The sequence below is a fragment of the Phaenicophaeus curvirostris genome, chromosome 22 (genome assembly GCF_032191515.1).
Source record: "Phaenicophaeus curvirostris isolate KB17595 chromosome 22, BPBGC_Pcur_1.0, whole genome shotgun sequence".
NCBI lineage: Eukaryota > Metazoa > Chordata > Aves > Cuculiformes > Cuculidae > Phaenicophaeus > Phaenicophaeus curvirostris.
The window spans coordinates 2,661,976-2,688,837 of record NC_091413.1 but is presented as its reverse complement, the minus strand read 5'-3'; the positions used below and the strand labels follow the sequence as shown (position 1 = coordinate 2,688,837).

At 48.6% G+C, this 26,862-nt stretch overlaps 1 protein-coding gene across 1 annotated transcript in view; it reads right to left on the bottom strand.

Annotated features, from left to right (window-relative positions):
- The window catches only part of ACAP3 (ArfGAP with coiled-coil, ankyrin repeat and PH domains 3), a 78,461-nt gene that overhangs the window by 13,259 nt on the left and 38,340 nt on the right, over nt 1-26,862 (bottom strand). The window contains 9 exon segments of the mRNA XM_069874764.1: nt 6,151-6,162; nt 7,408-7,482; nt 7,826-7,921; nt 8,374-8,418; nt 10,302-10,485; nt 12,027-12,085; nt 23,171-23,224; nt 24,104-24,197; nt 24,199-24,218. Coding sequence (XP_069730865.1) covers nt 6,151-6,162; nt 7,408-7,482; nt 7,826-7,921; nt 8,374-8,418; nt 10,302-10,485; nt 12,027-12,085; nt 23,171-23,224; nt 24,104-24,197; nt 24,199-24,218 — 639 coding nt within the window.

Here is a 26,862-nt window from a genome sequence, read left to right as displayed (position 1 = left end):
GAGAAATGCACGTAGCTTATCACCATGAGAGCTAAAAATTCCCCAAATCTGGGGCAACCTGCAATGGGAAATAAAACAATAGAGGTGCTTTCCACTGGCCAAGTGAGTTAGCAATGCTGCTGCCACCTCTCTGTTCAGCAGAGGACCAGGAACAGAACAAATCCCAGCCTCTTCATCCACGGAAAAGGGGTACGGTGATTTCAAGGGAGGAAAGCTTATCAATTGCATTTTCATTAGCTACTGTCACATGCCATCCCCAATCTGTACTCACTCAATTCTGTGCTATGCTATCGGTCAGAGCTGATTCGTCAGGCTTGGCACCAATTCATCAGTTAGATCTTATGGATTCTGACAGCTGGTGAGCAAGACAGAGCAGAGAGAATAGCAGCTACCCTCGCAGAACACAGGATCCTTCTCCCTGGGCAATGGTCTGCATCCTTCCCAAGAGAAACTAGGTCACAAAACCTAGAAGAGTTTCCCTCTAACCTAGAAAGCTAAGGCACATTGTCTATGAACACTGATTCCACTCAAACGATGCATTCTACCCACATCTCCTGCTCTCTTCAGCACAAACATTTCCCCCTCTGCTACTTGGTTCAAAGACACAACAGCGCAGTCAGAACAGCCCCATTAACTTAAATGCCTTTCCTAGCCCAGCATCCGAAGACCCTTGCGATGCTGTGTTGCTAAGCAACATGCACTTCACTCTCATTAAGATGAGTTATTTTCATGTTCAGAGATGCAAGCTTGCCTGGGAGGTGTCATAATAAGAATAATACTGATGCAGAAGGAGGAGATATAATGGGACAGGACTGAGTCATTCCTTGGGAAGACAGCACGATGCCCAATTAGACGTTAGAAACCGCTGCAAGGCACTCAATTAAGGGTCTGCTCAGCCCCATATTTTCTCATCACAAGAGGGTGAATCCCATGGGGGTCCCTCTTCTGCAGATGTCTTTCATGTATATATTGCAAACAAAGGCTAGAAGGAATTTTCCTCTAACTTGTAGCAATCTGACGGTTGGACTGGGTGATCTTAGAGGTCTTTTCCAACCTTAATGATTCTGTGATTTTTTTGTAGAGCCACTCCAAAGTAACAATTCTATAAATCCAATGAGTAGCTGCACTGGTTTATGATAAATAATGCAAACATCCCAAAATCTGGACTTTGTTGAGAAGCGCACACCAAGTGTAGGGCAAAACCCTTCAAAGCACAGCTTAAAAATGACCACTTAGCTGTGCTTCGCTTTGTAAGAGAGGTAGAAATAAAGGAGAGGGTCTAAATAATCACCTGACTTCTTCGTCTGTCCTTAAATAATCAAGCAGAGTGATGGTAAGAAGGATATCTTGCCGATGAGTGCAGGAGGAACAGATGGGCTGTATGCGTCACTAAAGTAAATCCAGTAAAAATCAGTGGAGGTAAGCCAGGTGTGAATTTAACCTCCTTGATTCTGCATTGTATTACACATCTCCAGAAATCCAATGGCTCAAGCAGAACAACCGAAGGCACAGGGAATTGTTCCTTGCCTTTGAAACAACTCCAACCTGCACCAAGCCCAGTTTTCAAAAGAGAAAAATCAGACCTAACCCCACAAAGGGCATGTAGAGCTAGAGCAACAGAAAGCAATCCAGGTGATGGGAAGAGTAGCTTTTGTTTGCATCATTTAGAGGGTATTTCTTCTCCTAGCTCTCTCCTTGCTTAGGAAACAGCCCCAGGCCAATTTCTGCTCGTATTTTCTGCCGGTGTAATTCCTGAGCAACTATCAGCAGGGCAGCTGAGGGCAGAATGCGTCTGTAAGCTGGATTTGTACAGTAGGTACAAACCAAGGGAGAGATCCGAGGGATAAGGACCAGTGCGTGTGCTTCTTATCCCCAGGAAATGCAGCACACCGGGTCTCAGGAGCACTTTGTTCCATTCCATCCTGCTCTGCTTGGAAGCACGTGAACTCTTTTTCCAGAAATTTTGCCTCTTTTCCATGGCTGGGCTAAGCCATGTTTTACAGGGAACTGGCTTATCCCAGCCATGGAAAAGAGGCAAAATTTTTGGAAAAAGAGTTAGAGAACACCTGTTGAAACTCAATTCCAGGTCAAAGCCAGCTTAGAAACCAAGATCATATTGCCAATGATGTTGAAACATCATGGTAGTGGGTGGCCACAGCTGGATACAGACAGATGTGTGACAACACATTCCCTTAATGAGCTTCTGCACGTGTTCTATTCATGACTGGGATCCTGTTAGCTCTGGGAAATAAGTCAAAAGGATGCCAGCTGATGGACACTGCTGCTGACAAGCACATCTGCACCACCAGGAAGGCTCCCCCTGCCTCTTACAAGGAACACGGCGCATCAGTGGACTTGTCTGACTTCATATGGAACTGGGAAATAAAAACCTTCCAGCCTTGTAAGTCAAGCTGCGATGCCTGGGAGGTGCTGGGGGAGAAGGAATGTGTCACCTGTTCTATAACACGTGGAGTAACTTTCTTGATTCAAATCTTACCCTTGAAAAAGCAGCCGAAGAGCACGCACGCCTATGCTTTTCTCACCCTATTTCCTATCATACATGAGATTTTGATAAACTACCTTTTGCCACATCCTTCCAATCAATGCAATGTACACAAAAAAAAATAAAAAGTAAGTCTGCTCCAAATGAGTTTGAACTGATTTTTCTCATCTGCATTTAGCACCCCATTCTCTCTGTAACACGAAAAAATGCTTGACAGGGAAAAGGCTTCCGAGGAAGGGGATCTGAATGGTTTTGGCCACAATCAACAACAGCAATTACATGTTGGATCACACATTGGTAAAATAAAAGGGACGTCTTCCAAAATAAGAAACCAGATCTCTGTCACCATCTGCATCTTTCAGTAAATCACACCAATCTCATCTCACTGTCCCCTCCCCATCTCAGCCCTGTCACTCCGAATTTCCACACAAGACCGCCTGGGAACTGATATTTTTTTATAAATGGTTTCCATGGGAGCACGCTGAATGCTGCTGAAACAATGAAGTAACACATTCCAAGAGATACATCCACAGGGATGTGAAAAAGGACCTTAATGAGGACACTTTCAAACCCAGACACAAACAGACCTACGATAGAACTAAAAAAAAAAAAGAAGAAAATCCCCCATTTGAAGGTTGCCTTGTGGCCCACTCAGTTAAAACTCCCCGTCCTGTAGAGAAAGGGGCAATTAAATTAATTTAACCTCCAGCCTCAGCGAACAGATTTAATATGAAGAACGAAGACGCCCCTCATCATTCTGGAATCCCTAGGGGCAAAAAGTCTTCTAAGGAAGGAGCCCAGCCCAGGAGCAAACCCTCTGAAGTAGGAAGGGCTTGTTTACAGGCTCATTCTTGTCCCAAAGGGCACCACACCTGGCTGGGAACAAACAGAACCTTTCTCCAAGATACCAAGATTTCCTTAATCTTAAAAATACAATCCCAATGGCAACGGCGCTCCCTGAAAAGCCACAGCATCGTTCCCTCAGCATATCAAATCAATGTGTAAATAATGATACTGGTTGTTTTCTGTACCCCGTTTTGATTTGTATTGATAGAAAACACTATCAAAACCAAACAATCGTGACCTGGAATCATTTCAGTTCAGGTGCTTTCAGATACGCAGAGAAACACATTTTGCTACCAAACCCCCACGTTATTTTATTTTCAATCAATACCATTTAGGATAAGTGACAACACACACTACACACGTTATCCCTCACAGAAGACAAAGGCTTTTCTCCCAAAGTACCCTCTTAAGCAATCAATGAAGTATTTATCAACATTATTACGCACACTCTAATATTATGTTTGCATCCATGTGTTGAAAAGAACTGCTGGAGGTGAGTTAACGATTGCATGTCCTCGTTTGGCTATTTGATTCTAAAGAGAACATAATTCAGAGGAATATTCACATTCCCTAAAGATGAACACACAATCGCCTCCAAACAAACACTGGTGCCTGAATGTATTTCAGGCTTTTCTCTCTCTGGTTATTTTTACCTCAGTGCACAATCCAACACCCTCGGAGGCAGATGGAACGTGGAGGAGGGCTCCCCACCTACATCCCCCTCCTGCGCAGACACATTTCATGCATTCTGGCCAAATCCCATTTACAGACCTTTTGTTTCTTGAATTTCCTAATGCCAAACGCTCTCCCCTGCCAGCAGATGATGCACAGAGATCTGTGCCCTGCCCCAGAGCTTTTCCATCCCAGAAATGAACCAAACACACTTGCTCTCCTGCAGTAATAAAGCCGCGCTTCTTTTAAGTTAAGGTCCTACACACACAACCCCTGCTCCCCCAGGAAAAAGCACCCTCTCAACTTTCTCCCCAAGTCAAACCAACCCTGCAGGAGTCTCCTTACCAGGAGGTATTCAAGCCTGCCAAAAATCTTCATGATGCCGGCTGCAAGGGAGGTTTTGCTGCTCGTGTTTAGAGAGCGAGGACCAGCTCTGTGTCCTCTCCCGCTCTCTCTCTAGAGTAGCATCTCTACGCACCGTGGGCTGGCAGGGAAGGAGGGATTTCTTTTTCAACCCCTTCTTCTTTACCCCTCCTACTCTTTTTTTTTCTGGGGGAAGCTCCAAGCTCTGCCGGTGGCTTCTGTCACAGCAAGGGGCACTCAGGGAAGGAGGGCTGCTGGCCTCTGGGGACCACCTGCCTACCCTCTCCTCCTCCTGCCTCCTATTCACAGTCAATCAGCTTAGAGCAAGGACTAATTATCATACAGCTGCCCAGAGGCACAGAAGGGAGCAGGGGAAGCCAAGCAACACAGAGCAAAGTTGACAGGACGATGCTCACCCTGACCTTAACGGGGTCAGGCTTGCCTGCCTTCAGCAGGATCTGCTTTCCCCAGCTTCCCAGAGCAGAGCAGAGCCAACTTTTGGCCAGTAATTCCAGCTCTGCTCCCCTACAGCCACAGAAATCAGGGTGCTGGAGAGCCATATGGCCCTAGTTTGTTATCTACCAGCTGGACTAAATGAGGCAGAGAGCTCTGCCTTGGCACTCCATCCTCCCTTCCCCTGCAAAAAGGCAATAGAAACAACTGCTTCCCCCACTACTCCAGCTCCTGGAATGGGTGTGAAGCTCCAAACAAGCTTTTACACAGCCCCGTGTTTTACTTTCATCAGTTATGGTGCAGTGGAAGGATTCAGGAAGGTCAGGATATACAAGGGAGGACTGGTTTAAACGTTACCCTTTCTCTTCTCATTTCCTACTGGAAATGAAGACAGCTATCCAAACACACGCTGTGCTCCCTTTGGAGATGGTGAGATGCTCACCAGATGCAGTGCCGTGCTCCACTGCAAAGGGAGGAGCAACGCTGACCCCAAGTAGCTGAAAAACAGTCTCATAAAATTTCCAGGCAGGAAGCTTTAAATTGTAAATTGTAGTAGCGATGTTCAGCTCTTTCACATCTTGTGCACACGCATCCTGATGAAGAGTAATTGCTCCTCTTTCCTCTTCGAACCTGATCCCTGCTTCATTCCCCACTAGTCCAGTCAAAGCCACAGAGATTTAACCGAAATGCACTGCCCTAGAGAGATTTTCCATGTTCCCTTGAATGAAGTCATCACTCCAGCAGAGTCCCAGGGGAAGTGAGAGCTCACGAATGGATTTACCCCTCCCTCAGAACATTTAACCAAAGGAAGCATATGGACAGGCCGAGTCACAGGGAATGTCTGCCATTAGCTTTCAAATCTGGTTATGCTTCCATTTCATGGGTTATGACATTTTTGAGAGACAACATTAGAAAGAAAAAAACAGCCACTTAGAATCCTCCTGTTGAGAGGTATTGATCCACACAAATGCCTGCCAAATACAGACTCCTCAGTGATCCTTCTCAGGGTTTGGCTCAAGAACAGACATTTCTCAGAGCTCTCTGGAATCTTTTCTTACTGTACACGAGAGCACACGTGTGTCTGTGTGTTGAAAGTCCACCGGCACCCTCTGTTATGAGCCTGGGCTCACAGGACTGAAACTAATGTTGATGAGGATGAAACTAAACTCCTTTGAAACTTGACTTTAAAATTCCATCTCCAGTGTTCAGGTTACAGCACTAACGCTATGACATGGTTTCATCTGTTTTCAAAGTATCCAGAGCTGATTCTGAGAAATTAAGATGCCAGAAGAAAAAGTCATGTGGCTACTCACCTGCAGGAGGGTCTGCAGGGGCAGGTCAGCGATGCATGAAGAGAAGGAAAAGAAAAAAAAAAAAACACAATTAGTTGATGTTTCTTCAAGCCTTGGATTTGGCAACATTCCCAGATGGATGGTTTGGAAAAGTCAGAGCCCACGTTAACCAAAGATGCCTCCTTACTGAAGGGTCAGGCTTGACTGATAATAGCTCTAGTGATCTGGCCAGTTCACAGTGGTTGCTCCAAATCAGAGCAGGTGAGAGGACACACACAGAGGTTCACCATATCTCAGCTGATAACAACAGCTCACTTAGCCCTGGCAATCCTATTGCTTGGGTCCCCGTGAACCCCTCTGAAGTTACACTCCTCACATAGCCATGTCATTTCACAGGAGCAAAGCAGGAATCACCTGAACTGCAGTTTGGAGCAGACTTGCATGAAAGAAGCTCCCTGCAGCTCTACAGCAGTACAGGGTCCTGCTCTCTCTCTCTCTCCCCTACGAGCTCCCTGGGAATGAAAAGGCCCTGCAGCAAGTACTATCTATGGGGAGCAAAGGAGAGCATCCCCTCATTTGTCTGCTGGATGATTTAACAGGGACTCTGGCCATCTGGCTGGGCACTCGGGCACGCGGCCATACGGCTGCCTCAGCACCAAGCGAGGCAGGGAGAAGTGTCAGAAGGGAGCTGCTAATACTGAGTAGCTGGAGAGCACAGGGCTTGCTAGACAAAAGCTAGCTTGCTCAGCCAGAGGAACGATGTGAGACTGGGGGAAAGAAGACAAGAAAATAAAAGATAAAGAAGAAACGTTTTAACCTCTCCCCAAAACAGCTCTGCTATGCAGTCAGGTTGTTTTCACAGGCAAGTACAAACAACTACATCCACACCTCTATCTCAGAGCCATGCAGAGAACGCGAATCTTTAAATCTTCCCACATCCTCAGGAGCAAAGAGGGGGGGAAAAAAACATAGAAGGAAGACTTGGTCAGATGCAGAGCTGGGAAAACCACCCAGGTGCCCTGACTCACAGGGTCCTCCCTCGTGTACTCGGACATGTCAGCAGCTGAATGCCCCACGTTCGATCAGGTCTACCTACTAGCTAAAACCCCAGCATCTACAAGGTTATTACTCTCTTCTCATCAACTGCTACTGCTCCAGGCTGCACAAGATGAATCCAGCAAGGCCCCTCATCAGATGGCAGTTGTCACTGTGTGATCAAGACAACCACACTGACAGACAGAAGCGCTGCCTGCACCAAGCTGCAGCCCCAGGACTCACCCTCTGCTGTATCAGTGCATGCTTGTGCTCCATCTCCCTCTTCTCCACTGCAGAATCAATCACCAGCTGGTCCAGCTGAAGACAAAGAGGAGAACACAAGGTATAAAAGTCAGGAATGAGGTTTATGAGCCACTGGCCATCTCTGCTTGCCCACGCTGGGATTACACCAGCCCTACCTAACATCATAAGACCTCGTAAGAGGGGGGGAAGAAAAAAGGGCTGTGTTTGGGTGTGCACTGAAAGTAGCCATAGCTCTTGGCTGTCACCCTGCAGTACGGCATGGCTCATCCAACAAGCATGATGCTCCAACCACTCCCTGATTCCCAAGCATGGTAGCTGAATAGGAAAGAGGATGTACTTTTGCAGCAAAGGGGTACAAACAGGCAGATTGAGTCAATCCCATCCCCGGTCCCCTCACCTCTGCGGCGAGTTTCTTCATGTAGGGATCCAGTTCATGGAGAAGGCTGTAGCCCTGCTGGAAAAAGGTGTACTGGGCATGCATGAAGGACAGCATCTGGGGAGGGAAACAAGAGCAAGGTCAGAACAGGTTCTGAGACCAAGTGAGGGTGAAAAGTCCTTATCCCTTACTACCCACAAACAAGCCTTTTCAGGGTCTAACCCTTTCCCTTCCCAAAGCCACTTAATCCATTAGATGCTTCTCCTCCTTCTCCTTTCTTCCTCTCAAATCCTTCCACACTGTCAGGGAAGCCCTGTTTGTGAGCACAAAGCAGTAAAAGCAGCGTCCTGCACCCCTCCAAGTCCCCTCAAGCTCTGGCCTGTGGAGCATCTTGCTGGTCCTTCGTTCTCCCCTCCTGTGAGCATACCTGCAGCCCCCTGAGCAGTCCCAGACAGTATCTCCAGGGCAGACCGAGGAGTCGGTATGTCGACCCATGCAACCTGAAATGGAGAGGGCTGCCTTTCATTGAGTCTCTGAGAGCAGCCACAGCAAACACACAGAGCCCTTACCGCATCCAGTATTTCGAACTTCTTCTTGGCCTGAAGGACGTTGATCTGTGAAGGAATCGAGATGAGACACTCAGCATCAGCAGCACTAAGCAGTCTGGCACGGAGACCTAGGTGTGAACAACCTGCTGCAAAGGCACTAGCAGCAAGCCACAAACTATTAAAGGAGAGCGCCACAAAGTTAGCTTCTGGAAAGACAGTTCTTGTGAGTTCCAGGTCAAATAAAAAGAGAAACAGATCCATAAATAAAGAAATAGATCCATTGCTTGACCTGGGCTGCTACTGATTAAAGCTACTGCTAGGTGTACTTCGGTTGACAAGTGACCCCAGATCTGGAAAGGAAAAACATCCTAAAGATTTAAAAATATCAACAAAAATAAAAGTTCCTGTGAGGGACACTAGGATTCCCTACTAGGCAACCTGGTCATCAGCTCCAGCAACACAGGAGGGGAGACAAAGCGGTTTGGGTATATTCCCAGCCTCCCAGCTGCCTCTTTTCTGCATCCACTATCCTGGGTAATGAAAGGGAAACGGAGAAAGCGTTGATTCTGTATCCGCAGCTGCCAGAGCATGTGGCATCAGAGATCGCCTCACGATCAGACAGAGCGTGTTGGCAGATGGTCTTAGTTTGGTGCTGCAGGAGTGACAGCTAGTGGAGACACACATGGATCAATATTAACACTGAATTTGTCTGCTTAATACACCCACTGCCAGAAAGGACAGACCCAACGTGAAGCTGATGAATAAGTCAAAGAAAAACCCTTGGTGGTTTGGGGTGCAGCAAGTGTTCCTGCAGGAAATCTCCCACTGGGAAGAGAAATTCAATCTAAGGCAGTGTGTTTACTGGAAAAAGTGATTAAGATTTTCCTTCTTAGCTCGGCTGTAGCATTTTTAGGAAGGAGAACATGTCACAGACATCAAGAGACTAGTCAGTGCCATGCAAAGGCGTGGACATAGGTTAACTCCCATTCCCACAGCACAACCCAGGTTGGAAAGGACCATCAGAAGTTATCTGTCCAATTGCCTGGGCAAAGCCTTCCAAGTGAGATGAAGCTGCTCAAAGCCTGATCCTGTTGACCATCAATCTCTTTGGGTCTCTCTTCCAGCGCCGCATCACTTGGTAACGTTTTCCCTTATATTCAACTGGAATTTCCACTGTTGCAACAGCCGCAGGCACGCGCCACGCACATACATGTACGTACACGCACACATCCATCCAGATGCACATTCGCGCATGCATGCACACCCATCTGGAGTTCCACGAACTCAAATACACACACAGATGTTTACATGCGCACACAGATCCAGACATTTGCCCTCAAGGACTTGCTCTACCCATAGGAGCAGACAACGATTTGCAGAGAGCACTTGACAATGTTGTGTCCTGGCCCTCATTTTCTACAGTTTCCTGATGCTGCTTTGCCAGACTCTCTGGAGAGTCATAAAGAGCGAGGCAGCTAAGGATTTGGGGAAGAGCCTCCCCTTGCTTACGCCAACATCCTGTGAGTATTTCAAGCAGATGTGATCAGCTGCAGACCTCACAGCCCCACCAGTGTCTTCTCATCCCAGCACCTCCTACTCTTTGAGGCTGGATCATGCCTAAGGCAGCTCCAAGAGCCTTGGGACCAACATAAAGGGCTTTGCTAAGCCACACATGGGTTTGTAGCAGTACAACCGCACCAGTGCCCAAAACCAGAGCAAACCTCGGCTTTGTGCTCCACCACACACCAGTCCTAATGACTCGGGGCAGAGGGCAAGCATCCAAAGGATCAGCAATCCAATACCCTTTGGAATTCAGCTGGAAGGCCCTACTTGCCACCTTCTCAGTTCTCAACTTCTTCATTCCTTACAGCAGATTATTTAGCAATTTGCCTGTGATGTTTTGTTCTGTTCTAGGAGAGCCAGTGAGAGCCGGGGTCACAGGCACCAACCTGCAACACGTAGTCCAGGGCCAGATGTCGGAAACACTTTCTGGTTATGGTCAAGGTGCCTGTTGCCTCCTCCACCTCGTGGGGCTTGTGTCGAGGTGCCTGAGCATTCTTCACTAGCGAAATCTCCATGTCCTCTCGCACCTTGTCAAACTGCTTCTTGGTTTCCTTGAACTTCCGGACGTCACTGGAATCCAAAGAAGATGAGATGGTGAGGGGGTGGAACTGGATGGGCTTTGAGGACCCTTCCAACCCAAACCGTTCTATTAAAGACCTTGAGGGCTCAAGGACAGGGAGGGCAGGTTAAAGGGTAAATACTGCCCTCTCAGATAAGCATGAATCACCATGCAAGGACACAGCATCCTTTGTTCCCACCCTCAGACAGGAAACTGCAAATTGGCCCTCGCTGAATTATTCCAAATGGTCCCAAGCATAGAAATTATTTTTCCAACCAGAGGCAGGAGCAACATAAAGATCAAAGAACCAGGACCTGCAAGTGCAGAGGCTGAGCAGTACAAGTGCAATAAGGAAAAAAAAAAAAAAGAGTAAGAGAGTAAGTTGCAAAGATGCTGAAAGGATGACAGACCCAAAACGAAGGTGAAATCCCCCCTTCCGCCTGCCAGCTGTAAGCAGATTAAATCTGAGCTCATCAGAGAAATGATTATAGAGAGAAAGTGGGGGTAGGGTGAACGCTAGGCAAGAAAACGGGGATGAGGAATGGATGGGTCAGTTAGGGACCCCCTCCCTCCATCGAGCCACACAGCTGCCTAGGGGCTCGCAGTTCCCATGACAACGAGCTCCTGCTCCACTGAAGACCTCAGCTGCCTCTCTGACCTATATTCAGCTGTCGTGGGATCCCATGCTGCACTAGGTACCTACCCCAGGGAAAAGAGGCGCTCAGAGGAAACATGTGAGCACAGTGACAGCAGGGACAGGCTGCTGAAAGCCTGGACCCCATCTAATTCACTTCCTGAACCCAGTTCTTCTGCCTGCCCTGTGCAGGTTGACATCTCTAACACGCAATATTCTGCACTGCTCATACCAGGGCCTCGTAAACCTGCTTTGCATCAGCAAAGAACTCTAAACCCATGGTCAGGCTCTAAGCTGAGGGCACAGAGATGATTAGCTGCTTCCTCCACATGGAGAAGAGCCCTCCTGTCTGTCATCTTGATGCTCTGGTTGCTCCAGTTGCTGGAATTTGGAGTGACTGAGCATGTTCTTAGCTCCCCACACAACACAATGATTCTGCTGGACCTCTAAGTCATATGGTGGCAAAATTCCTTCCTTCTGCAAGCTTGCACTGGTTTACACTGGTTTATATCACCTAGGAAATGTTGCATCAAGCATAAGATAACACAAGATGTAGACTGCAAGGGATTTGAGCCCTCCCTTGGATGTGTTTGACCTACAGCAGCGAGAAGCAGCAAAGAAGGGCTCTGCAGATAAACTTTAACAGACTTCGGGATGATGCTGTGATCTGGAAGCATGCCTCATGTTTGGCTTTAACTACAAGCTGGGAACAGGATGAAGACATCTGGCTGACAACAGAGCAGCCGAGTGATAGCAAGATGACAGCAACAGCCATCACACCAGATCCTTTCCTCTGCCCTTCAGTGCCTCTTCTGCTTCAAGTAAAGCCTCCAGTAGTCACATGGAGGTTGCAGTTCTATTTCCAGAGTGACAGAAGGTCAAGAAGTGGAAGATTGAACTGATAAGACAAGTACTCACTCTTTTACAAAGTTGTGCAGCTGCTGCCGGACTGACCTCTGAGCCTGGTCAAACAAGATCTGAAAGAAAAAGAGAGAAAGAAGAACATCAAATATTTTTGCAACGTGGAAACATTGAGGAGTCAGAAAATCCATGAATTCTCTCTAGGACCTTCAACGTGAGGGACTTGGCACTACTCCAGGGCTTGGTGTCACCCATGCCTTGATGGCTGTCATAATGGATAATAGGATTTTTATATACCTGCAGAATTCCCACACTGCAGGTTCCACAGTCTGTTCCAGGTCTCTGAACATTCCAGAGAGACCTATGCCACCAACATACCTTCAGGAGCATTTGTAGGAGCAGTTGCTTTCACAGTCCCTACTTTGAACTGTCCCTCCTGAGCCTCGAATTTCTCATTTTGCCAGAGGAGGGCACTGTCACCTCAATGCTGCAGCACTTGGGGAAGGAGATGGAGGTGATGAACATGTGTGAGAGGCCCAAACATGTGCTACTAATTGACTTAGTTCCTACAAGTCTTTCAATTACTCCCCTGTCTGTCACTCAGGAAAAAAATGTCCCCAACCCCTTCCTCTAGGTGCTCTGCCCACCTCACCTCCAGCCTTCCCTATCTTCCTTTAAGAGATATTCTCTCCTAGATGCCAAACAGAGGTGTCTTCTCACCTCCCTCTCCGACAACCACGATTACAAACAGCTCCGTATTTCAGACACGCATCGGGATGATGCAGCATTTCAGCTAATTGGGACCAGATGGGCAGAGCCTCCCAGACCACACGGCAACGGCTGCAGGAAACACACTTAACCCCAGGGTTACGGAGAAGAGCCGCTAGCCACGCTGCTGCTAGCAAGAGCGGCCCACAAAGAAGGGACAGGGACCCCGCTTCATCCCACCATCAGGAACACAAGGCCTGGAGACCAGCCCAAAACTCAACGATAGCCTGAAACTTCCCAGCGCTGGGGTCTGGCAGCACGACAGCCGCTTGGCGCGAGTAACCTTGCTCCACACTGTGTCCCAAGCAGCTAATTTAACCAAGAGAGGCCCTGGAACACACAACGGTAGCCGCGTCCCTCTTCCTGAGGATGCAGGAGCAGTATTTCCCAATCCAGCCTTTGGTCTTTCTCTCCTGAAATGACCAAAGCCCTTTTGGGGGAGGCTGCCTGAGCCCACAGAGTGGGACTCTCAACCAGGGACTGTGAGGCCAACACAGGACGTTATCAAGATACTTTCTCTCAGCACTACAGACTCTACAAAGCCCTTTCATATTAAAACAAGCAGCTTTTCCCAGTTTGCTTTTTTTCCTTCCTTGTGGCAAGCTTGGATTGGGAGGTTTGGGCAGCTCCCCTTGACACCCTACCCACCATCTCTCTTTTCCTTTTCTTCGTTACACAGATCCAGAAGCATCGAACACCTCTGCATCTCCTGGTTTTTTCCAAGAGGCAGAACTCATCTTATAACAGACTATTTAGAGTGAAAAAGAGCAAGCATTGCCTAAAGCAGCAGTTTTTTTGCGAGGAGGTGGTGGGTTAACCTTGTCTGGCTGCCAAGTGCCCACCAAGCTGCTCTCTTACTACTCCTCCTCAGCAAAACAAGGGGAGAAAATAAGATTAAAAAGTTTGGGGTTTGACATAAATACAGGGGGATCACTCACCAGTTAGCATCCCAGGCAAAACAGACTCGATCTGGGGAAGACTGGTTTAATTAATTGCTAATTAGAAATAGAGGATAGTGACATACACAAACAAAACTGGAGCATGATCCACATTCCCAACCTGAGCAGAACTCCGCTCGCAACACTAAGATCTTGGCAGGCACTGCAGAGATCGGACAAGCAAAATTGGTCACGAGCTTTAACCTCCTCATGCCCTGTATTAATCTACTAGCAAAACCACTCAGGGTCAAGTCCTGCTGCCCCCTTCCAGCATCAACAGACTTAAAAGTCACCAACGTCCTAACATCTCTCACTAGGAGATAAGCACGTGGTGCTTTTCACACTACACAAGTGTGCTGCTCCAAAGAGAATGCAAAGCTCTCTAGGTAGAAGCAGCAGCGTTGGCTGCACAGCCTCAAACACATTCACACTGCACATTGCCACAGCCGAGGATAAAGCGAGAACCATGCCAGGACTGGCTGAGCATGAACAGCCTCTAAGTATGAACAGATGCAAAGCAAAGGGGAAGAAAGAAAACCCCAAGACCACCCAGCTTCATGTTTTTACCAATGTAAATTATTTACTGCTCTTGGCATCCAATCTCTCTCTCCAACGGCTCTCCAGGAAGCATTGGCCCGCAACCTTTCCCGTGATGCAGCTTCCCCAAGTGACGTTTGGGCATCGATGATCTGGTGGGTCTCTTCCAACCTGGTGATTCTATGATTCTATGACTCTATGACACGTCCCTCCACTCCCACTACCATGCAGTGACAGGCAAGCAGCAAGAAAGCCATCTGGCACCCACCTGCATCTTCATGGAAAGGTCCCATCACTGGTCTCTGCCAGGGTGATACATTTACTTAGGACCAAAGAAAGGAAGGGACACTATTATGTCACGCTCAGGACTGCGGACAAGAGCCCTGGAAGATTCCAGGGAAGAAGGGACTCTGGGATATGTAAAAGTCAAATCACACAGCTAAGGAATAGGGCTTCCTCAGCTTGATAAACAGCACATCTGGGCTACACAAAGCTGCGACGTGGATGGGATTTGGTGTGACTGAAATGCAGGCTGGTCCCTGTTGTGACAACGAGTAGAAGCCACAGAAGGCACCTTACCATTCCTGCTCCTGTTCTTCAAGCACTGAGCCCTGCACCACCGTGACGTTGATTCACACAGCACAAGTCTGGGGATTGCCAGGTGAGAGGATAGCAGGTAACAAAAACACCTTTCCTTCCAGCAGCATCTCTGCTGAGAAGCATCCTCCGACACCAGCGTTACTTTTACTGCTGCTTCATTAATTCTGCCAGGCAAGATCACCAGGGGAATATTTTCAAGTGGTTCCTCCGTTCGATTTTCAACGCAAAATAAATAGAGTTTTAAGAGCTAGAGTTTCAAATACAAAATCATCTCTTGGCTTTTCCTCCTTTCCCAGACATACTTGGAACAAATCATTTGTTTTAAGATTTTCCAGACCAAATATCACCCCACCCTCTCTCTTCGCTTCCACCAAGACATGAGAAGTCCAGCCTATGACTCACACACATCTGGGCCTGAGCATGAAAGAAGGGAGTTAACACAGCTCTCACCCAACAGCAGTGAAATGCTAGATCCTATGTGGGCTTCTAAGAAAACAGGGCAAATCCAAACCTATGTTTGACAGGGGGCTTAGGAATTTCATGCCTCCAAGAACCAAAAGCAAGTTCAGCAGCCCAGGATGTTATTCCTGGACTTGTAAGCCTAAAATCAAGATAAAGGACATCAGAGATCCAAAGGGACGTCCCTGCTACAGCACTCCCACGTGATGCTCTACAGAGCTTGCAAGAGAAGAGGAGATCCCACCAGGCTTCAAAGCAAAGCAGAAGCTAAAAAAGAAGTGAGATTGTTTGGCTGGGGACTGCTTCTCTCAGCACTTATACGCAGGAGGTTCAGAAGTAGGACATCACAGCTGCTCACAGGAACGGTGCTTGAGTAGAGATTAAAGGCAGGGAACAGCATTTGTGGTGGGAGTTTATCAAGAAGCAGCAGAGGCCATTGGACCAGGAGGCGAGGGAGGATAACGCAGGGGGCAGAGCAGGGAGCTCACCAGCCAAGGCTCCATCACACCAAGAAAGCAGCGTAGGTCCAGTGATGGTGGCCAGATTCAACCAAGAATCCAGACCAACAGCTAAACTCACAGTGATGAGGCAGGTCTGAGGCCAAGTTGAGAAGCTGGTTGACGTATCGGGGCTCACAGATCACCAGGCAGATCTATGGTGACAAAGCAGCTGCAGCAGCAGGCTAAGAAAATCAGCATTTAAGGTAGGGGCAGCAGAATCCATAGTTAGATGCTCCCATAATATAGCTCAAACCAAGAGTGAAGGCCCTGGGCAGAGCTTAAATGGAGTTCCTGGGCCCACGGGCAGAGGGTGTGGGTGGAGGACCCAGGTGAAGCTGCTCAGGGCCAACAAGGTCTATTAGCAAGAGCCATAGCCCCAGATGAGATCATGGTCACTAAACAAATCAGCCATCCTCCTGCAATAACGGGCCCCAGCTGATGAGATGAAGGGTGTGGAGCTTCCTCTGCAGCTGCCTGACATCTGGACATAGGCAGCTCGCCCTTCTCCACCTCTGCCAATTTACCACCCCGGCCACAGCGGTCTTGAGCAGGATGAGGCACATCTCCGTGCTTATCTCCCTCATGGCTAGTCCAGAGGCCTGGTTCTCATCGATGTCCCCACAAACAGTCTGGGGACTGGTTTCTGTCGCATTTAAATGAGGGTCAGTTGTCTGGTGGCCTAGGAATCAGAACCTGACCTTTTCATCCAGCGTCGGGAACCATGTCCCACCAGCAGACTTCCAAAGCAGGGGCACTGCAGTTTTGTTCAGAAAGAGCATGTAAATACCACTGCTCAAGTAACAAAATAAAACTCAACAATGACAGCATATTGTATGTTTTCCCCTGATTTCATATTCCTACAGTTTACTTCTCTTTCACTGCAGCTTCTTGCAGCTGAATATCGTAACCTAAGGCGCAAGAGGGGGAGGTAGAATTAAAATATCCTTTGTTTGGCAAGGGATGCTTCAATGTCTGGCTGTAGGACATGGTCCTACATCTCTTAAGTGATGGCCCACCAAATAAATGCCACCCATGAGCAGCATTCCAGCTGCGATGCCTTTGTAATCCAGCTCACTTGAGGATCTGTGCTCTGGAAAACAAGCCAACAACACTGCTTCTATTACACATGCCGGATGTCAACACAGTCTAAGCCCAACTTCTGATCCAAGCTGAGGCTGAGTCCCTCTCCCAAAAAGCTCAAGAGCTCCAGTTCGTGCTTAGGCCAAAGAACATTTGCTCCTGCCCCTTAGTGAAGCTGCTTCTCTCCCCTAGCTGGAAAGCGGTCATTCTAAGATATTCTAGACACTAAAAAAAAAACCAGTTTTTCTGAAACCCAGAACGCAGCACTGAGCTTGCTGACCACTAGACCGGTATCCAACTTCAAGGGCAGCCGCTGGCTGAAGTCTTCTGAACTAGCACAACATCATTGTTGTGCTAGAACACAACGGCAAAGCCTTTGAAGCCACGAACTGACAGAAAGCACCTCCTCTGTCAGATAGAATTCTGCATCCATCAATGCTATCCCGTACCCTGGTAGCTTGATGCACCTGGACCTTTCCCAAGCACTCTCAGAAAATGCAGGTTGTCCATGCAACCCTGTGGAGAACAGGCAGCTTGGAAGCTCTCTCCTCGTTCTCTTCCTTGCTCCTTCCCCCCGAACTCCACCAATGCCCTCCACCCAGGACATCTGCCATCTGCCTCACTGACTCATGACAGCTTGGGTGGCTTTTCTTCTCGTCAGCAGGAAACGCCCCTGCAAGCTGCTCCTGCACCTCGCCTGAGGATGTCGCTGTGACGGTAGGCTGGCCAGTGAAGTTAGGGGAAGGGAGGAAGAGCTAGAGACTGAGAGAGTCAAGCTGCAGTTCTCACAGGCGCTGTCATGGAACTAGCACTTATGAGCAAGTGTTGGAAAGGTCACAGGTGCATCAGAGCGGGTAAGGATAGCCTGATGCTGCTGCAGATGCATATAAGGGGCTCAGCCAAAGCCCATCACAACACCTTCACTTACATCCTTGCACTTTTCTGTCTTTCTGATCGCACAGAGAGAGGGAACTGCACGGAAAGATAAGTTTTAAGTCTCTTAATTGGGCCAGCTTGTCAGCACCAAAAGGCTGGCATGGAGCACAGCCAGTTGTGTCTGTGGAAAGGAATATCTGCCTTGATAAGTGCTGATGAGTTATGTGACTGCTAAACAAAGAACTGCACCTAACAGCGCAGGGAACTCTGACCTAATCAGAAGTCTGGGGGGAAAAAGATCTACTTCAAGACTAGGATTTAACGCCTTCCAACCTGTTTCGTGGTTTAGGAGATGTGCTAAGGAGGCAAGCAAGCACACACACAGGTTCTGGAGCTGACAGCAGAGCATCTGTCTGCAGAGAAGCAAGGAAGCAAGGAGCGTATCCAGGGTAGAAGAGCTTGGCAAGCCATCGTTAAAATCTATTTGCTCCAGCGTGGTATGTTGTGAGGAGGAGGGGTCACAAGGGAGGCCCTCAAGCAGAATTCCAGTTCATGCCACTCAGGCTCATGAGAAAGGGAATGGTTCACTCTAGTGAGCTGTGCAGGAAGGCTGCTGCAAGGCTCTGCCACCCCCAGCTGCCACCCGCTGCTCAGAGGTCTCTCAGAGGTGGCTGAAAACTTGTTCCCTGTCATGGATCGTGCACCTCTAACCAGAGCATGGAAGCTCGCCTGACGAGGCGATGCGATGCAGCATCCTTCAGACAGTTCAGCTGGGCCCCTCGCTGCAAAGACGCTGCCAGAGAACGGGCTGGGGAGTTTGTGCAGAACATCAGCTCCTTCTGTGTTGAGGCTCCTGGCGGGGAGGGGAACGATGGACCAGAACAGCACAAATAATGAGACAGACCTTTACCTTATGGAGGGAAGAGCTCTGGGATATTGAAGGGTTTACACAGTGAAAGGAAGAACCCTCGTGTCCTCAGGATCTCACGTACAAGGAATTTTTCAGGAGCAAAATCTCATTTTCTCTTGGGGGTAGGAAGTGCACACTAACACCGCCAAGGTGTCCAAGTGCCTCAGTTTCCCCGAGTCCAGTGGGACTTGGATAAGTAAATACCTCTGAGACTCTGCATCTCTGCCCTGCTCATGTTTCATAAAGAACCAATTACCCTAATCATGTACTTTTACCAGTATTGGAGGTAAGAACTGATGCTTTCGAATTCTTAGCACAACTGACAAGTGCGGGATTCCTAGAGTCAACAGGGAAAGGGGGAACATTTTGCTTTTGGAACAGGGGGAGGAGTCACAGTGATTTTTCATCAGATTTCTCATCAGATTTCTCATCATCCTCCTGCATGAACTGAAATTTTGGGTCTAGGGTGCCTGAGGCTGGGACCCTTATCCCTTAGATAACGCAGTGTTAGTACAGCTTAGAATCAGACAGCGGAACTGTTGCTAGAAAAGATGAGCACAGGACCTCAGCCATGATCTATGCACAGCCATGACTTTTAGGAGAGGGAAAGGACTGCCCCTAGAGCCAAATGCAATATTCATCTAGACACAGGACAGCCACCAAGAGACACACACACACAGCATCCTGCCTGGAACCCAATTCCAAGGTGGCACTGGCAGCCAGCAGGACCTCTGGCTCCTCTGCTGACGCTGCTACCAACATCTGCAGCGATGCCTCAAGAGGTCAGCATTGTAACATGGGGAGGAAGCTCTTTTTCAAGCCACCAAGCACTGGTTTCTGAACAGAACATCCTAGGAAGCCTGAAAGCAAGCAAAACCGTCCTCCCTGCTAAGCAGCTGGTGTGTTACAGGAACATGGTCTCTGGGGCTGCCAGGGCACTGCCATTCTCCGGCTCAGTAGTCAAATCAAACACAACCAGCGAGAGACATTAGTTCCTTGACCTCTTACTCAATCATCATTACCTACATCAGCTTGTCTGAGCCATCCAACTGTTCTTGTCTACCCTGCAAAGCCGTCCCCAGGATAACAGCTGCCCGAGCAAGACACATCAGGCAGTCAACACAATGAGGCAAAGCCAGGAGCCCAAACTCCTTAAATATTTAATGGGGAGAGGCAGTCACCTCCAGAGTACAGTTCAGGGAAGCCTTGGACCACAGCTTCACGAACTTTTCGGCCAGCACAAGCTAGTTTGCTGTGTTTGTGTGGTTGCACCGTGAAATGGCTTTAACTAGCCAAAAACCAGACCAGTTTGGACACAGACTCTCTGTCACAGACTCTCTCAGATGCCCTCTGCATCTGCGCGACCCCCTGCGTCAGCGCAAGGGAGGGATGACAAAGATGCTGGAGAAAGTTGAAGATGGAGAGGAGGCAGGAGGGATGGCAGGACTGCCTCTCTCTGTGGTACGGCAAGTCTGGGCTGGCTGGGAGAGGTCATGAACTGCTTAGATTAAACCAACTCCTGAGGGAAGCCAGTCTGCTACCTGGGAACTAACCCAGAAGGTGTGAGTGCTTTCTGCACTGCTGCAATTGGTTTTGCAAAGGTCAAATAGCTTTAGAAGGTGGTTGCTTGGTTTCATCTTATCGAATCATAGCAAGAAGCACAGGGAAGGGACAATGCAGAATTGGCCACTGCACTGTTGGCTAAGTGGCAGGTGGATTGTAGTTCAAATCCTCCACAGATGCTGCTCCCAAGGGAGCGGAGCTGCTCGTGACAGTAGGTCTCACTCAGATTTCAACATCAGACAGGGGCCCAACACAATTTCCAGTTATATCAGTGTAATCTCCTAGAAGTCTGTGTGGCTGAACAGAATTTGAGTCCCAGCACCTTTAATCCCAGCATTAAACCTGTCCTCTTTTCCCTCTGTCTGTCTATCCTTCCTTGGTTCCATCCCTTTCTACAGTTCAGGGAAGAATTCCATTACCTGAGGCATTGATTCATCTTTCTGACAACCCTGGCATTTACCTGGCAAGGATTAAGAGAGCTGCTGTTAGTTGTTGGTCTGTGTCTCCTCCCAGTAGCCTCTCAGAGACAGGAAAGCACTTGAAATGCTTTTTGCAGGTATGGAAGCTGAGACATAAAAGCACAACAGTCCAGACCCATGAAGGCATTGAGGTTTCTAACTTCTACACATGCTTTGACATGAGTAAGGCATTAGCCCATATGCATGTGGCTAAGAGCACAAAAAAAGGCAGAGGACACTGATTCCAGCTCTTCTGAACTCAACCCTCCCATCTGGCATCTTTCCTTTACAGATGCTTTGATGTTTTTTCCTCCTTGTGCATTAAAAGGAAGGTGGGGATGCTCTGGAGCTCAGCGTGTTCATCTTCTACATTCACGCAGATTTTATGCTTGGATTTTGCTGAACTAGGATAAGCATATCTCCAGGCTCCGTGCTCCAGCAATAAAATTGTAGAACAAGCTTTTCCAACCAATTTTTTGGGGGATATCTTCCCTTCTTTTTAACTTGTTCCAGTTGTACATACTGTCCTGGCCGCATTCCTAGAGTAAGCGCTGACAACTGTTTCATAGCTGAGATCCTCAGCCACGGATGAGCCAAGATACACATCCACACACGCACGGGCACACACAAAGGAGACAGCAGAAGGCACTAAAAATAACTCTGCTAACCGAACAGCCGCCGGAGAGGGCTCGAGATGCAGCTCTCATTCCAAAGCCATTTCCCGGAGAGGGACTCCCAGCGCTGCGCACCAAGGGAAGAGGGTGCTCTCCAAAGGCTGGTGGGAGGGAGGATTTAAGCACGTATCCCCTCCTGCATGCGGCTAGAGGTAGGGGCACGCTGCCTTTTACAGCCCCCGAGTCCCACGCAGCGGGGAGTTCAGCCCTGGTGAACGGGGTGGGGTGCACGGGACGGGGATTTGACAGCTCTGGGAAGGGTCCTTCTGCTTACTACTCGGCCGAGGCCAAGAGCAATCCCAGAAGTGGCACTTTTGGCAGAGATCAGGGATCCAGGGGAAGCTGCACAGCTGGCGTAGCGGAGCTTGCAGACATCATTCTGCATGCAGAGGTTTCTGGCTGGGACTGCTTCCTCATGGCTGGGCTGCACGCACTCCTCAGCCCAGCCTCTATCAGCACAGCTGTGATGCGATCCCTGGGAACGAAGGGATTGCTTCTCAGAGGTTTATATCCTCCTTGGCAAAAAGGCCTTACGTCTTCAGATGGAATTTGAGCCGCGCCAGAAAATCAGGGTTTTACTCTCTCTGCTTTGACACAAACACCCCTTTTCACTGATGCTCACACTGCTTTATTCACTCCCTCCCCACCAACAACACTGCTGTACAGCTGTTTGACTGTTCCCAAATACTCTAGGAGAGATGCGTGCAGTACTTCTTTTCCCTGCCCTTTTTTTAACTAGGAGACAGTCTTCCCACCTGCTTCATGAAATAATTAAATGGACTTGATTCAGGCTCTTCTCCAGCTGCACGTGGTTAACTTGCATCCCAAAAGCAAGCACTGTGCCTAATGTACTTCGACAGGGGCATCGTGGTATAAAAGTGGGTCAGTCCCATGCTGCCATCCTGAGGCTTCCTTTACTTTAAAGCACTTGTGCTTTAAGCTTCTACTGACTTACAGACTTAAAATTGTGGCTGGCATGGAGCCACCAAACATGAAGCATCTTCCTCTTCTACGAGGTTTACAGATGTCATGACTGGGTGTTTGGGACAGAGTAAAGGCAGATCCTAACTCCTTGTCCTCTGTTACTGAGATACAGTCAGCTCAGGAGAATAACCATTGTCTGGGCACTTCCCTCCTTTCATCTCAGTGAAGCACTAATACGTCCTGTGTTATCCTTAACCACAGAGCTGCACACGCTCCCTCTGTCTCCTTCCAGCACCAAGTGAACAATACAGTCTTTTCGGTTTGATCCACTGACAGCCGTGCCGGTGTCCTAATGTCACAAACTGGAATGCCAAGCCCCAGTCTATTCTAAATCTGCAGCAACAAGACTGTACATGCAAGCTGTTAAAAGCCAGAGCTCCTCAGGACCCTGCCTGTCCTCACTACAACCCAAAAATAAGAGCAAAGTACCTGCAGTACGGGACTTCTGTGAGCTCTTCCTTTCATGAAGGGGTTTCTAACCTCACCCTTCTACATATTCAGTGCACACCTCTGACCTGAAATGAGCCCGAAGGCCCCCATGCAGCAGTAGACACCCTTTCACCAAGCGCTGCCTCTTCTCCAAGGCTGTGGAAATCCCATTTCCTAGCGTACATGATGCATCAGGATGGATCCTCGTGAGCACAGACTCAATATTGCTGCAAGGGGCAACTCCCAGATCTTCGCTGCTCTCTTGGCTACGCAACGTGCAGGGACTGGAACCCAAAAGACACTCCCTCCCCGGGCCCCACCTTTGTGCAGTGTCAAGTAAGCCAAACGCAGGAGACCTTCAATCAGTGGCTCGAGAAAGACCTTGCCATCAGCACGCAAAAAGACAAGAGGAAGCAGCATCTTACCATGTGATAGTTAATCATTTCCTGCAGACTGTCTCCAAATTTATCGAGGCACTCCTGCAAAGAAAGGTAAAGAGAACTGGCAGTGAATAGAAGCAGCTGCCCTTCATCCCCAGGGGTTCCACGGCTGAGAGACTCTCATTAAACCGCTGAAGAGCCGCTCTGCCATTTGGCAAGAAGGCATTTCAAAAATAGCTGACACCGAAGCCATAGGCTCCCTGTCCTTTCCAGTTTAGTGCTGAAGTCAACATGTCAGTTGTCGCTTGCGTAGGCTGGTTACCCGCCTTTCCTAAGTGACTGATGCTTACTGACCTAGATTCCAACAACCTTGCCAGCACTGCGGCTTCTTAAAAGTCCAGTTCTCCTGAAAATGATGAATCTCTCTCTGACCTTCCAGTGGGGCATTATCAGATGCTCTCTACATTCCTGCACAAATAAAATCTTATACTAAGGATGTGGATCTGTTAGAGCAGGTCTAGGGGAGGCCACGGAGATGATCCAAGGGTGGAACACTCCATACGAGGGCAGGCTGAGAGAGTTGGGTAGGGTTAGAGCAGCTTAGGAGAAGAGACGTAGAGAGCTTCAGTACTGAAAGGGGCTCCAGGAAAGCTGGGGGGAGGTCTTCAGACTGTGAGGAAGGTTTAAGGACTGAAGATTGAGAATGAGATTAGAACTAGAAATGCTCTCCTGTGAGGGGTGGGGAGGCCCTGGCCGAGGTTGCCGCAGGCTGCAATGGCCCCTGCCCGAGGGTCAGGGCAGTTGGATGGGGGTTAGGGCAGGTCTGATGGGGCGTGGAGCCCTGCCAAGGAGGTGCTGGCATGCCCAGATGGGCTTTGGAACTGAATGGGCATTGAGCCTTCTTACGAGTCAATGATCTAACTGGCTACTTAAACAGTAGAAGGGTAAAGGACACACTTCAGGGAGCTCAAGACTTACCGAAATCATTTCATCTTCTTGCATTGCTGTGACAATCCGGACTCCGCTGACAAAGTGCTTGTTTGTGGTGATGTAGGCTTTGCGGCTTCGATCATCCACTGCATAGCTTCACCAGCTGCACGAGAGGAGAGGGAGTGAGCAGACAGGCAGCTGATCACATCAAACTGGTTTCAATCTGCACCACACCACAGCTTCAGAACAAGATGCCAATCCTGTTAGTGGTGCAGCCTCTAGCACCTTAGCAAACCGTACTGCACGTGGCAGAGAGAGGGATGCAAAATAGCTTCTCAGGGTACATCATGCTGTCAGCATTCCACTTGTCACTTAAAACAGTTCCAGGCTGTCCCCCGAGGACAGATGAATCAGGGCAGCCATTTTTTTTTCCAGTGGGTTTCTACCGCTCATTCTATCCCGAGGCATCACCTCCATGCAACAAAATGAACCTGATCGCACAGATGGACTGAGAGAGGTAAGGAGCCTGGAGCTGCTTAGGAAGTGAGAGTTGATAAGCTGCTAGAACTCTTGGGATGTCGAGCTGGAGCCAGCGGGCTGTTCGGAATGCTTGTAGAGACTTGTCTTGCTGCTGCCTTGGATGGAAGGGGATTCAGCATGAAATAGTCTGGTGGTTTGTATCATGTTTCCCTTAAACCAACTGCTCAGGACTGCTTAAGCCACGTCTGCTGTGTGCAGCCAGTGAGAATCTGTGTTTGCTCCCACACAGGTCAAGCTATCAAGATTGTGGATACCTATAAATCAATCTCCACAGTTCTGCAGCCCCGGGAAGCTTTGCTGGCTGAAGAGGGATTGCAGCATCTAGCTCTGGGCTGCCTGAGACTTAGAGCAATCCTCCTGATGGACCTGGAAAGAGCTTTGTTCTGAGAAACATTAACAATTTTAAGCATGTTGCAGTTCTCATCCCAATTTTACCTGTTATCGCGAAGTTACCTGGAACATGCAGCAAAAGAGGGTGGCTCCCTCCCTGTGGAATGTTTGCTGCAGCACAGGTATCCATCTCCAGACAGCTCTTATTAACTTTTGATAATATAACAGCTGCAGGGAACATTCCCAGACTTCCAAGCCACAGCAAACTGCCCCAGCACGCCTGGAACCAGCTGAAAAGAGCGGAGCCGGAATTCCTGGCCATTAGCCTATCTCCTTGCAGCCAAAGCTCCTTGTAAAAGGTTCAACTACCTAAGATAAATCCATAAACCAAAGGCCCAGAGGATTTGCAAGAGTACGAGCTGGCCACCGAGCACATTTTCTTTAACTGTTTGTTTGTTTTCTGGGTTTGGGTTGTTTTTTTTTTAAAATCATGACTGTTCTAGGTTTTTTTAACTAAGCAAAATCCTTTATTTGCTCGTAGCGAGCAATGCTTAGAACTGAAGTTTTCCATTCTCAAAATCCAGGAGCTGTTTAGGGATATTAATCTAACTAATGAAAAATGGCTTTAGAAATCTTTCCCTACCAACCAGCCTCACCCACAGGCTGGGAATGAGAAGCTCTCGAGTCTGGCTGGATGCCAAAGCCCCACTGCAGCATGTGTGATGGTTTTGGGCTCGGTGCTTGTTCTATTTATGCAGCCGCGAGGCTTTTGGGGTCTAATCTACATGCATGCATTGCAGAACAAGCTTGCTTGCCTCTGTCTGCAGTAAAAATATATCTGAATGTATAAATATATACAGTCACACGTAGTGTATCTGTGCATATATAGGATATACAGTCCTCATTCTTTCACACTCACATCCTCCCCGTCCACGCAACTTGACAGACCCACGCTGGATGCAGATTTGTACAATCCCATCCAAGCCCAGAGAAGAAAAGCAAACAGATGCCGTTCCTGTCACATCTGGAGCCCAGACATACACTAGGGGTTTGGACAGATCCTCCGGAAAGGAAATCCAGCCTATTCTGCAACGTGGCGGTTTCTACCTCTGCACAAACACATGTGGCTGAGGCTGCGTTACTCGTAGCTGAAGGCCATTCAGCACAATCCCACTGCCAAGGGGAGAGGTGATGGCTTTGCAGACAGAGCACGGGACAGAAATCTCTCTGAAACAGCAAACAAGCCCAAATCTCTGGCATTCCCTTGGACAAATCATTTACACCGTCTTTTACTTCCATTTTATACAGGTGTTAAAAGGATAATGATTTATAAACAAAGCGTTCAGAAGCTCAGCAACAGAAAAAGAGAGTCAGTCCTTGCCAGCTCGCTGCTCTTTCAGAACTAGTCCTGCCAGCTAGGGTATCGCTAAACAACACGTGCACCGAGCCCTAGAGAGGCTGCGCTGGGCATCCACACAGCTGGTAACCAGGAGAGGAGCTGGGCCACCCAAGGCTCATTTATTAAGACTGGGGGTGGGGGAATCTTGTCCCAAAGAAACCAAGTTGCACTTCAGTGGCTTTTCAGATGCAAACTCCAGCCTCAGTTGCCCTGGATCCCAGCCTGATGAGCGTGTTGCTGACAGTGACCGAGCCAGCACTTTGCGTCTCTGCAGAGAAGGGGAAACGATGCACGCAAACAGAATGAAACGTCTGCCCACCAGGATGCCACCTCGGAACTGCTGTCAGGAGAACAGCATAATTGCATGAGACTATTGTTTTAATGCAGTCCTCACCCAAAGGAGCTCAAATCAATTTGCAAGAAAGCACTGAGCAATAAAAAGCTGAGATCCCTGAACAGCTCTTGTACTTCCAGGTCACCCTCCTCACTCCAGGATGGTTCCTGGCACACCAAATCATCCAATAACAGCAGCAGTGCT